Source organism: Oncorhynchus clarkii, chromosome 16 (assembly GCF_045791955.1).
Source record: "Oncorhynchus clarkii lewisi isolate Uvic-CL-2024 chromosome 16, UVic_Ocla_1.0, whole genome shotgun sequence".
Lineage (NCBI taxonomy): Eukaryota > Metazoa > Chordata > Actinopteri > Salmoniformes > Salmonidae > Oncorhynchus > Oncorhynchus clarkii.
The window spans coordinates 70,215,331-70,228,759 of NC_092162.1; the positions used below are offsets into that span (position 1 = coordinate 70,215,331).

The 13,429-nt window shown below is 41.2% G+C and overlaps 1 protein-coding gene across 1 annotated transcript; it reads left to right on the forward strand.

Moving 5' to 3' along the window:
• Positions 1-822: 822 nt before the first annotated feature.
• On the forward strand, positions 823-12,666 carry LOC139367783 (adhesion molecule with Ig-like domain 1). The gene is made up of 5 exons (XM_071106115.1): positions 823-878; positions 2,133-2,701; positions 5,075-5,257; positions 10,995-11,483; positions 11,742-12,666. Exons 2-5 carry the CDS (start codon positions 2,249-2,251, stop codon positions 12,147-12,149), a joined length of 1,533 nt encoding a protein of 510 aa, XP_070962216.1. The 5' UTR covers positions 823-878; positions 2,133-2,248; the 3' UTR covers positions 12,150-12,666.
• The last annotated feature ends 763 nt before the right edge of the window (positions 12,667-13,429 follow it).

Here is a 13,429-nt window from a genome sequence, read left to right on the forward strand (position 1 = left end):
ACACACATGACACACAGAAATCAGAACCATTAAACAACCACTAAATAGTTTGGGGTATATTTGAGTTGTCCCTGTATTAAGACTAAGCAGAGGTGATTTGATGATGTTGACATGTTAAAGTTGAAATGCTGCTGGAATAGTGGAGGCAGCTCCGGGTTTCTTTGTGACTTGCGGTAACACTGTGGTTCTAAATCAATAGTTGATTAGCGGTCCTAAAATATCGGAAACATTAACTTGCTTGACCAGGCTGTAGGTCATGTACTGTATGTTACTGTACATGTGAAATGCTTTGTGGACTTCACTGGACAGAGGTTGCTATCCGGTTTTGTGATGAAACAAAGGTGTGGTTGAATTTATTCTGCCACTGTGTCTTCTTATTGTCTCGGCCTTCAGGCCAATATATCACGGTCGCGGGGCGTATGAGCTAACAGGTTATAGATCAAACAACCGATTATCACAATACGTAGGTTAAAATATGGATTTTATGGAGTGGGTACCACTAGTATCGCAGTGTGAGTGTTGGCCACCAGTCATTGTTGGTCTAGTATTGTAAGAAAAAAAAGACGTCTACAAAAGTCGGCCAGTTGCTGTGGGTAGCAGTGACACTACACAGACTGGAGTATTATGAATAAGAAAAAAACACGAACAATTTCTTCTGGCAAGACAAGACTGCTCATGCGCTCCCATGATTCACCACCTCAGCTCGCAGAGATGCTGCTGACAATGCGACTCATGAAGAGAAAACGCACTGGTTTGCTGCAGAAGACGTAAGGAATCGAAGGCCGTCGCTTGGCTGACCAGACCACTTGTCCTCAGGAACATAATACATCATCAGAATACCTGGCGTTGAATGTATCTCTGTCATTAATTCAGGTTGGGTGAGTGCCACCGGTCCAACAAGGACATGTGTTCTTACATTTCTACATAATCTTATCCTTGCGTAATTTTATACCGAGTTTTGGATGCGGCGCGGAGCAGTGTGTTGTCAGGATCTGGGAGCAAGGAAGGATTTCTCCAGCGCTCTCTTCTTTTCGCCCTGCATCCCACTTCTTGTCTTTACATTGGATAGACTATTACTGTAAGGGACTAAAACGAGGTGCAAATTATAAACAGACGTGTCCGATTTGGTAGCGGATGGATTTAATTTCAGAAAATGGCTTAATCTGATCTGACGTGAAGGTAGGATACATCATTTATAATTTATCAACATTTCCATGAATTGATCCATTGCTGTGTTTTTTTGCATCAAATGGAATGGAGCAATCCAACATTGAATTCACCAGCACTGTGCATGTAGAAACTAATACAATTACTAACAAACGATTTGTTAAAGCGTCAATCAGCATTTGAAACAAAACGTTTTTTCTTCCCCCTTGTTTCGGGTAAAAAAGCTGAGGGATTGGGGCTGGAGAAATGTAACCACTCTCAAACGGATAGACAGCGCTACGGATACAAGGACTGACCATCCATGATATCAACACTATTAGTTTGAACCATGTTTTGAGACTATACAGTGTTTTTGTTTACATTTGTTTTGTTTACAAACATTGGAGTGAAAAAAAAAAGCGTATATTTTAGGTTCTGATGGGGCGTATGACAGTTGAACTAAGCTCACGAGACATAAGTTATATTCTTCAAGAATCAATGGGTACATTTAATTCATTCAGAAGCAAAGAATGGAGGAAGCAACTGCAGATTGCCCCTTTAAAGGCAACTGACGTTGAAAATTATGATAATGCCCTTTTTAGTGTAAGAGCTGTTTGAAAAGACCACCTGAGATTTCAGCCTGTTTCGGTGGGATGGAGATTTGACCTGCCTGGCAGTAAATTAGTTAATAGACCAATACAAAATAGTGTTCCAAACCTCTCTGCCAATAACAGCTAATTTCCTGTTTTCTTCTCCAGACTGTCCTAATAAAATTCTAGCTTGAGAAATTGCTCTTTGCTAAGAAGCTATTTTTGTTTATTTTTCACACCATTATAATTGAAAACAATCACAGTAAGGTCCTTCATTGTTACCCAGAAATGATTGTATATTAATATTATATGGCTCTATTGGACCTTTAAAATTTGAATGCATTGATACAGCCGTCTCTGTTTACAACAACAATAGTTGGTTTGCTTTTCTTTCAGACCTCAATTAAGCGATGCCAGGGATTCCGCCAGCTGCTGCTCCATGCTGTGTAGGAAGAAAACCATAATACAGGAAGTTGTGCTCCTTAAATAACAACAACACACCAACAACTAGCATGTTGCCTCCACACAGAGCAGACGCCCTGCCAGAGCCCTCTCCCTCTCCCAGCCTGAGGAGGGTCCAGGTTCAATGGGCCTTTTACCTCTCCCTGGCCCTCCTCTGGTACCCGTCTGGGGCGGTAGCCTCAACCCTCAACTGCCACAAGACCTGCATCTGTGCCAGTAATATCGTGAGCTGTTCCAAGATGAACCTGACCACAGTGCCCACTGGCCTGCCTCTCTATACGGCCGTCCTGGACCTCAGCTACAACGACGTCTCCCGGCTGAGGGCTGAGTGGACCACGGTGAAACTCACCAAACTCCACAACCTCCTACTCAGTCACAACGGCCTTCACTTCCTCTCCTCCGAGGCCTTCGTCTACGTCAAACACCTGCGCTACCTGGACCTGTCCTCCAACGACCTGCGACAGCTGGACGAGTTCATCTTCGAACCGTTGGGGCAGCTGGAGGTGAGAGAGAGAGAGAGATAACCTACTAACCTTCTGCCAAATATATGATCATAATTAGAGACACATATTTCCCAGACCAACAAAGAATTTCGAACACAAATCACATTCTGACAAACTTCCATCTGTTAGGTGAAATACAGCAGTGTGCAATCCCAGCAGAAAAATGTGTGACTTGCTTCCACAACAAAAGGTCAACCAGTGAGTCAGAAACACCAATGTAATATAACCTATATTTATCCCCCCCCCGTCATTCTTACATTCTACTATTAGCACATTGTCACACCACTGTACATCTCTTATGTAGCATTTTAAACTGCTAATAGAAAAAGTATAATTTATTATTTTTAACGTTGCTATTCTCTTGGAACTATTTGTGTGTATAATGTTTACTGTTAATGTTGTTGTCTTTGTTTTTGTTTTTTCGTAGCTTTTTTTTTGTTGCTTCACTTGCTTTGGCAATGTTTCCCAGGTTTCCCATGTTTCCCATGCCAATAAAGCCGTTTGAATTGAGAGAGAGAGAGAGAGATAGAGAAGGAGAAACAGAGAGAGAGAGAGACAGACAGACTGAGATGAGACAGTGAAAGAAAGATAGAGTCAGACAGAGAGAGAGAGAGACAGAGACGGGGAGACAACAGACAATGAGAGAGAGAGAGAGAGAGACAGAGAGGAATAGAGAGACAAAGAGAGGTAGATAGAGAGAGAGACAGAGAGAGATAGAGAGACAAAGAGAGGTAGATAGAGAGAGAGACAGAGAGAGAGAGACAGAGAGAGATAGAGAGAGAGAGACAAAGAGAGGTAGATAGAGAGAGAGACAGAGAGAGAGAGAGAGACAGAGAGAGATAGAGAGAGAGAGACAGAGTGAGAGAGAGAGAGAGAGAGAGAGAGAGAGAGAGATATAGAGAGACAGAGAGAGATAGAGAGACAGAGAGAGAGAGAGAGAGAGAGAGAGCCCGATAAAGAGACAGAGAGAGATACTTGTTTTTTACAATTCTGACTTTTACAAACAGTACAAGTCAAAAGTTTGGACACACATACTCATTCAAGGATTCTACATTGTAGAATAATAGTGAAGACATCAAAACTATGAAATAACACATATGGAATCATGTGGTAACCAAAAAAGTGTTAAACAAATCAAAATATATTTTATACTTGAGATTCTTTAAAATAGCCACCCTTTGCCTTCATGACAGCTTTGCACACTCTTGTCACTCTCAGCCAGTTTCATGACCTGGAATGCATTTCAATTAACAGGTGTGCCTTGTTAAAAGTTAATTTGAGTAATTTATTTCCTTCTTAATGCGTTTGAGCCAATCAGTTGTGTTGTGACAAGGTAGGGTTGGTATACAGAAGAGAGCCCTATTTGGTGAAAGACCAAGTCCATATTATGTCAAGAACAGCTCAAATAAGCAAAGAGAAACGACAGGCCATCATTACTTTAAGACATGAAGGTCAGTCAATGCGGAAAATTTCATGAACTTTTAACATTTCTTCAAGCTTAGTCACAAAAACGATCAAGCGCTCATGAGGACAGCCACAGGAAAGGAAGACCCAGAGTTACCTCTGCTGCAGAAGATACATTATAATTGTTGTAAATAAACCACTACTAAAGGACACCAATAAGAAGAAGAGATTTGCTTGGGTCAAGAAACACAAGCAATAGACATTAGACCGGTGGAAATCTGCCCTTTGGTCTGAAGAGTCCAACTTTGAGATTTTTGGTTCCAACCGCAGTCTATTTGTAAGATGCAGAGTAGGTGAATGGATGATCTCCGGATGTGTGGTTCCCACCGTGAAGCATGGTGGAGGAGATGTGATGGTGTGGGGGTGGTGATGGTGTGCTGCATCAGATGACCTGGCCTCCACAATCACCCGACCTCAACCCAGTTGAAATGGTTTGGGATGAGTTGGACCACAGAGGAAAGGAAAAGCAGCCAACAAGTGCTCAGCATATGTGGGAACTCCTTCAAGACTGTTGAATAAGCATTCCAGGTGAAGCTGGTTGAGAGAATGCCAAGAGTGTGCAAATATGTCATCAATGCAAAGGGTGGCTACTTTGAAGAATCTCAAAACCATTCCTCATGAAGCTGGTTGAAATAATGCCAAGAGTGTGCAAAGCTATCATCAAGGCAAAGGCTGGCTACTTGATTTGTTTAACACTTTTTTGGTTACTACGTGATTCCGTATGTTATTTCATAGTTGTGGTGTCTTCACTATTATTCTACGATGTAGATAATAGTAAAAATAAAGAAAAACACTTGAATGAGTAGGTGTGTCCAAACTTTTTGACTGGTACTGTAGTACCAGCTGAATTATTTGATAAAATGTACAATTTCCATAATTACAAAATCCATATTTACATATTATTTGCAGGTGCTGTTGCTGTACAACAACCGTATATCTCAGATTGACCGCTCAGCCTTCCAGGGTCTCCACAGCCTGCAGAAACTCTACCTGTCCCAGAACATGATCTCACGCTTCCCCCTGGAACTGGTCAAGGACAAGACCCGCCTGGAGAAACTCAGCCTGATGGACATCTCCTCCAACAGGATCAAGGTTCATACATCTATATTAAATAATAATGTGAAGTGTAAGTGGGTCTTTCTATAAACTAGGGTGAGGATTTCCTACACTAGACAAATTGTTACAGCTGTTTACAATTCATTGCTAATAATCTGCCGATTTTTGTCATGTCATTACATTAAGATATAAGTTGGGAGCATAGCTATATTCAATACAATTCACAAATTGATTTAAAAACCTGTGTTTAACACTTTCTCATGGTTGGTGTCTTGACGGATTTGTCCAAAATCGTGTGACATTAAACTTAACTTTCTGTCCTTGCATTTATGGAAGTATAATCAGCATTAATCAGTTAAATTAGACATTGAATCCTGGATCTATCTGTCTGACAGTTTTTTTTTGTACAGAGATCTCAGAAATGCAGTGTAACTACTTAACATTTCGTGTCTCATGTTATCAGGTGAACAGAGTTTTCATGGGCACACAAATCCCCCAAAATGTATATTAAATAATAATGTATGTGATTGCGAAATCGAATGCTTCTAACCAAAAAAAGTCACCTTAACCGTGTAACTTAAAACCTTAAATCGTTACTGTTATTTACCCAGTTATTTACCCAGTTCTTCAATAATTCATGTATAATATTTATTGGATGCGCGTTTGGTGTTGAGCGTGTTTAATAATGCCGTGATATTATCAACACATCAACATCTGATCCAGGAAGGAATTTTCTGAATGACAGTCAAGTGACAAACAGCGGTTGCCACTACAACCCACGTGGATCTAATGTTTTCCAACCCACGTGCTGAGGGGGGGAAAAAAGGTGTTTGAGAATGTCCATGATGTTTTGGTTGTCTCATTCCTTTCACCGGTGAAGACAGTTGTGACTGTATTCACTTTGGATCTAATATTTCCAACAAATTGAGGTTGATCATCTGTTGTTGTCTGCTTGATTTACAGCAGGGTCTTGTGAGGTTTAACAGAGAAAGCATTAAGGTAATGAGCTCATGTTTTCATATGTTATATGTTTAATTTAGACACAGAGTCTACTGTGTGTAATTGTGTAGGATATATTATTGCGCAACACCAAACCCTATTCTTATTTATTATTCTAAGTATAATGACAACAAATGACATATCCTAGTGAATTTATACACAATATGATCTGGTAATGAAATAACATGACAAATACATCTGGTTTCCATATTATACCTGCAATTTAAAACAATTCCTAGAGGCTTGAAGTAGTCTATTTACACAAAGGCAGGGTCTAATCCTGAATGCTGATTGATTAAAAGCGCATTCCACCGGGTGTCTATTCCACAAGTTACCACCGGCTAAATCTATGAAGTTTAAAATGCCTATTTATTCTGTTCCATCTGACTGCGTAATCCACTGTCTCATCAGCCCAGTCAGACAATTTATAACCTTGATCTCCACTATAAAAAGCATCTAGACATTAACTCACATTTCTTTTAGACTAACATTTAGTTTTCAACAGCGGAGATTTGTATAAACATGTCTGTCTCTCTGACATTTGAAACATTGTTTCTGTATTCAAATTCGATCTCCAGCTGACCCATAGTAATGAACATGTTGGGAGTCGGGACGAGACAGACAGGCAGACAGCTTTACTCAGCCGGTCGTAATCATGAATCAGCAGGCATCATTTTTATGGATACATACAAAAAAATGTCTATTGGAATAAAGGTCAAATGAAACGAAGTGCAGCTAGTTTGCAGTCTTTCTAGCTTCAGTTTGAAGTGATTGTGTTTTCTGTGTTGTTGGCTAGCTCCTCTGAACAACAGTGTCCTGACGAGAGAGCACATTTTCTATGCCAGGCCAAAATCGCACCTCATTAGCTCATTGTTATGGATGCATCCAAATAAATGTCACTAGAAAACAGCTTAAACAAATGAAGCTACTGTTGTTATTGTCTGCACTGTTTGATGGGACTGTAAGCTAGCCGTAATTGGCTAGCAAGCAAGGGATAAGAATGTTGCCAGCCAGTATGGCAAAGGAATATTTAAAACGAACGACTGGGTCCATATAGATACAGAACAAAAAGACTGAACGACTGGGTCACGTCCATAGATACAGAACAAAAAGACGGAACGACTGGGTCGCATCTCTGGCAACCGAACCAATAGAACGAACGACCAGCCGGCTTGGGTACCAACCCTAGATTAGTTTCGGGACTATATATTGTGGAAGGATGAAATAGTATGAATAAATTCATCAAAATAACATTTGAATGGAAATGGCTTTCACAAAAACCTTCTCTATTAAATGTTAACTACAAAGTAGCCTGTAGTATGTCTACCTGGCAGAATGATATCATGATTATTTGCCTCAATCCATTTGTTTAGCTAACTCTCATCTCATGTGAAGACTTTATCATATGCTTTCTCCCGTTGGTTCTCTTCCTTTCATTGTCTAGCAGCCGTTAAAGACATTATCCTAGTAACCGTTATCCTAGTAACCATTACCCTAGTAACCATTATCCTTGTAGCCATTATCCTAGTAACAATTATCCCCGTAACCATTACCCTAGCAACCATTACCTTTGTAACCATTATCCTCATAACCATTATCCCAGTAACAATTACCCTGGTAACCATTATCCTAGTAACCATTAGCCTAGTAGCCATTATCCTATTAACCATTACCCTAGTAACCATTATCCCCGTAACCATTATCATTGTAACCATTATCCCTGTAACCATTATCCCCGTAACCATTATCCCCGTAACCATTATCCCCGTAACCATTATCCCAGTAACCATTATCCCCGTAACCATTATCCTCATAACCATTATCCTAGTATCCATTATCCTCGTAACCATTATCCTCGTAACCATTATTCTAGTAACCAATGATAGTTGTGGCATCTTTAATTTCACCTCTTTCAACATTTCTAACTGATATTTCTATCTCTGTCCATGAAACCGCCCCTCGGGTGTGAGGCCCATTTTAGAAAGGTGTTTTCCCGCTAATTGCATTTTTGGAACATTTGCATAAAGTCTTTACCGCGGTGCCCTGAAATGTGATGAACATTTTAAACTAAACATTCCGATCTGTTCCGTCAGCTTTATCAATTGATAAGGTACAGCATATACCACCACAGGATAATGGTTACGAGGATAATGGTTACCGTGCTTCTACACCTGCATTGCTTGCTGTTTTGGGGTTTTAGGCTGGGTTTCTGTACAGCACTTTGAGATATCAGCTGATGTACGAAGGGCTATATAAATAAATGTGATTTGATTTGCACTATACTACTTTGATACTCATGGTGGGGATTAAGAAGTGAGTATACGCAATGCCCGCTGAAGACATGGGGCGGCAGGGGAGCCTAGTGGTTAGACCATTGGACGAGTAACTGAAAAATTGCACGTTTCGAATCCCCGAGCTGACAAGGTACAAATCTGTCGTTCTGCCCCTGAACAAGGCAGTTAACCCACTGTTCCTAGGCCATCATTGAAAGTACGAATTTGTTCTTAACCTTTTGTGACTAGGGGGCAGTATTTTCATTTTTGGAAAAATAACGTTCCCGTAGTAAACGGGATATTTTGTCAGGACAAGATGGACTTGCCTACTTAAATAAAGGTAAACATAAAAATAAGTGCATGTGCACTTGATTTAATGGGTAACTACACAAAATATATATGTTCTTTGATCATTTTAGGTCGTTCTAAGTGTGTCACTGTTTCTCATAGACTTTCACTCAGGGAGCATTTCCTTCACCGGGTGGGCCGTTTTGGACATTTTTGGCAAAGTTAGAGTATACTCACTTCTCCAGGAACTGCTAGGAGGGGGAGAGGGGTTGCTGAGGACTATTTCTGTCTGTAATAAAGCCCCTTTGCAGGGAAAAACTCATTCTGAATGGCTGGGCCTGGCTCCCTAATGGGTGGACCTGGCTCCCAAGTGGTATGCCCTCCCAGGCCCGCCCATGGCTGCGCCCCTACCCAGTCATGTGGGCCTAATGCATTTATTTAAATTGACTGATTTCCTTCTATGAACTGTAACTCAGTGAAAATCTTTGGAATTGTTTCTTGTTGCGTTTCTTTTTGTTGTTCAGTTTATATTAGGTCCTAAGTGCTTGAAATGTCCTTACAGGTCCTTGCGTTTGACTTGCTAATGTCTGTATGAACCTAAACTTAAAGGATGTACAGGGCCATCAGAAAATATCCCTACCCGTTGACTTATTCCACATTTTGTTGTGTTGTGAATTCAAAATGGATTCAATACATTTGTTTTCTCACCCATCTACACACAATACCCCATACCCATAATGACAAAGGGAAAACATGTTTTTAGAAATGTTTGCAAATTTATTGAAAATTAAATATAGAAATATCTAATTTACATAGGTATTCACACCCCTGAATCAACACTTTCTAGAAGCACCTTTGACAGTGATACAGCTGAGAGTGTTTCTGGGTAATTCTCTAAGAGCTTTCCACACCTGGATTGTGCAATATTTGCCTACTATTCTTTTCAAAATTCTTGAAACTCTGTCAAATTGGTTGTTGATCATTGCTAGACAACAATTTTCAGGTCTTGCCATAGGTTTTCAAGCAGATTTAAGTCAAAACTGTAACTCGGCCACTCAGGAACATTCGCTGTCTTCCTGGTAAGCAACTCCAGTGTAGATATGGCCTTCTGTTTTAGGTTATTGTCCTGCTGAAAAATGAATTCATCTGAGCAGACTGAACCAGGTTTTCCTCTAGGATTTTTTCTGCTTATCTCCATTCCATTTATTTTTTATCCTGAAAAACTCCCCAGTCCTTAATGATTACAAGCATACCCTTAACATGATGCAGCCAACATGGTGCTAGAAAATATGGAGAGTGGTACTCAGTAATGTGTTGTGTTGGACATGCCCCAAACATAACACTTTGTATTCAAGACAAAAAGTGAATTGCTTTCTCACATTTTTTTGTATTATTACTTTAGTCCCTTGTTGCAAACAGGATGCATGTTTTGGAATATTCTTAGTCTGTACAGGCCTCCTTCTTTTGACTCTGTCAAATATGTTAGTATTGTGGAGTAACTACAATGTTGTTGATCCCTCCTCAGTTTTCTCCTACCACAGCCATTAAACTCTGTAACTGTTTTAAAGTCACCACTGACTTCATGATGAAATCCCTGAGTGGTTTCCTTCTTCTCTGGCAACTGAGTTAGGAAGGACGCCTGTATCTTTATAGTGACTGGGTGTATTGATACACCATCCAAAGTGTAATTAATAACTTCACCATGCTCAAAGGGATATTTAGTATTTGCTCTTTATATTGTTACCCATCTACCAATAGGTGCCCTTCTTTGCGAGGCATTGGAAAACCTCCCAGGTATTTGTGGTTGAATCTGTGTTTAACATTCAGTGCTCAACTGAGGCACCTTTACAGATAATTGTATGTGTGTATAATCCTAGGCCTATGTTTTTGTATAGGTGGAGCTATGTGCCAATTTGCATATTAAAGTACATATGTGGGACTGCATTATATTTAGTTTCAAACCCTTTTGAAAATTTGATCCCAATGTCACACATTTGGCCCCATTATTTATAGAAAGACCCATGTGCATAGCATCTTTTACCTGTATTTTTTGCACAATTTAATCTAATGTTTAGTGACGGTGCATCATATAATGTTTTTACATTGTAAGTGGTGTTTTTATCTATTACTTTGTATGTTCATTGAGTTTTTACATTTTATTGTTGCACAATTTATTTACTCATTGAGGACATACACATTTTAATCTAATATAGGTTCCACCCATTGAGGAGCTGCAGGTGCTGCCTGCCTGGATAAAGAACGGCCTCTACTTCCACAACAACCCTCTGATCTGTGACTGTAGCCTATATAGTCTCCTGGCCCACTGGCACATCCGCCGGCTCAACTCAGCCCTGGACTTTAAAGATGAGTACAGCTGCTATCTCCCCGGGTCCCAGAAAAGCAGGGTGGGGGTCTTCGACCTGAACAGAGACTACATGAACTGTAGTACGTTCTACGAGGCGGACGAGGAAGCTTGGCTGGAACAGACGCTGATCTTGCGCTGTGATACTAAACACAGAGATCTGTCTAAGACCTGGGTGATGCCTGGCGATGTAGTGGTGACGGAAGGGCTTAATCAGACAGCCAAGGTGCTTCCTGACGGTAGTCTCCAGATCGGTCCGGTGAAGTCGGAGGACTCGGGGACGTACACATGCTACGCTGTGAGCGAAGCCCTCAACGAGACGCTCTACGTGCTGCTCAAGGTATGTTGGATACTGTTTCATAATGTATACGTGTTGTGTGTTGTAATGTTGTATGTCCAATGATCCTGTGACATCTTAATTTCCCCTTGGGGGATATTTCAGCTCAAACCAATTCAATTCAATTCAGCTCAAACCAATTCAATTCAGCTCAAACCAATTCAATTCAGCTCAAACCAATTCAATTCACTAGTGAAAAATGACTAAAAATGTAAATAACAATTCAATTCAAATCAACTCCATTCCTATCGATTCCCAAAGGTGCATAACTTCACGGAGAACGGCAACGGCGAAGCCCTGAACACGGCCTACACCACCCTGGTGGGCTGCCTGACCAGCGTGGTCCTAGTGCTCATCTACCTGTACCTGACCCCCTGCCGATGCTTCTGCTGCCCCAAGAAGAACCACGAGGACTCCATCCACTCCTCCATGCTCAGCGCCACACCCAGCCATGAGGACCTGGTCAACAACACTGACCCAAGACACGTGGCCTTCATCGACCCCAAGGAGCTGGGGCAGGGGCTGAACGGGAAGGTGAACCCCAACGATGGGGAGGGGGACCAGGGAGAGATGGATGAGGAGGGAGGGTTACTGGGGAAGGGAAGGAGGAAGAAGTCTGTGGCTGAGTCTATTAGTTCTGTCTTCTCTGACACCCCCATAGTGGTCTGAGATGGTACGGACCGTCGATATGGATGTACGCCGTGACGCGATTGGATGGATCAGGGATGTACGTGGTGTGATTGGATGAAACTGTGACTACTTCCTTGGACAGAAAGCCAATCACAGTTCACTAAACCGACCAATCAGAAGCTCCAGGGGAGTGTCAACACATTGCCTTGGTATTAACAAGGACAACTGACAATAAACAGGACCTTTCTCCAGCATTTGATCTGTAGCACTTAAAATATACATACTGTGAAAGCCTGACAGAGGAGTCCCACTGGGCACACACTGGTTGAATCAACGTTGTTTACGCGTCATTTCAATGAAATTACTTTGAAGCAATGTGGACTAGACGTGGAATTGACGTCTGTGCCCAGTGGAGTGTAAGAGGACACTAATTCCTTCCTGTGGCACAGTAACGGTGGATATCATGTTTGGACGGTAGCAGTACTCAGGAAGACATTGATTGGTGGAGGACCCGAAAATATGAGATTGTGAGCCATTTTAAACTTTGAGATGAAAACATTTTTGAGATAGTTCGTACATATATATATATATATAGTCAAGTCATGAGCATGAACCTTGTAGACTGACTCATATGTCTATTTACTAATAGGAGTAGACTAGCGTGAGTCTTCTGTAGACTTTAGTGCATACAGAACGTACATACGGTAGCTATACACATAGAAATAGAATGATTTTATATTACTTCCTGGCATGGGTACATTCATTATGGCCACCGGGCCACCCATCACAGAACTGACTTGGATGGGAATGTCTGTTTTAATAATTATATTTCTATGCATATACCCCTCCACCCCCACAGACAGACAGACAGGCCAGAGTTGGCCAAATACAACAACATGGTCACCAGATTCAGTGTTGGCCAGATACAACAACATGGTCACCAGATTCAGAGTTGGCCAGATACAACAACATGGTCACCAGATTCAGAGTTGGCCAGATACAACAACATGGTCACCAGATTCAGAGTTGGCCAGAGTTGGCCAAATACAACAACATGGACACCAGATTCAGAGTTGGACAAACAACAACATGGATACCAGATTCAGTGTTGGCCAAACACAACAACATGGTCACCAGATCCAGAGTTGGCCAGATACAACAACATGGTCACCAAATTCAGAGTTGGACAAACAACAACATGGACATCAGATTCAGAGTTGGCCAAACACAACAACATGGTAACCAGATCCAGAGTTGGCCAAATACAACAACATGGTCACCAGATTCAGAGTTGGCCAGATACAACAACATGGTCACCA

Bases quoted from the DNA above. Each gene is read 5' to 3' on its own strand.
- LOC139367783 (XM_071106115.1), top strand. From the start codon at position 2,249: ATGTTGCCTCCACACAGAGCAGACGCCCTGCCAGAGCCCTCTCCCTCT. The intron at 5,258-10,994 runs GTTCATACATCT...AATCTAATATAG, and splicing joins TCTCCTCCAACAGGATCAAG to GTTCCACCCATTGAGGAGCT. The intron at 11,484-11,741 runs GTATGTTGGATA...CGATTCCCAAAG, and splicing joins CGCTCTACGTGCTGCTCAAG to GTGCATAACTTCACGGAGAA.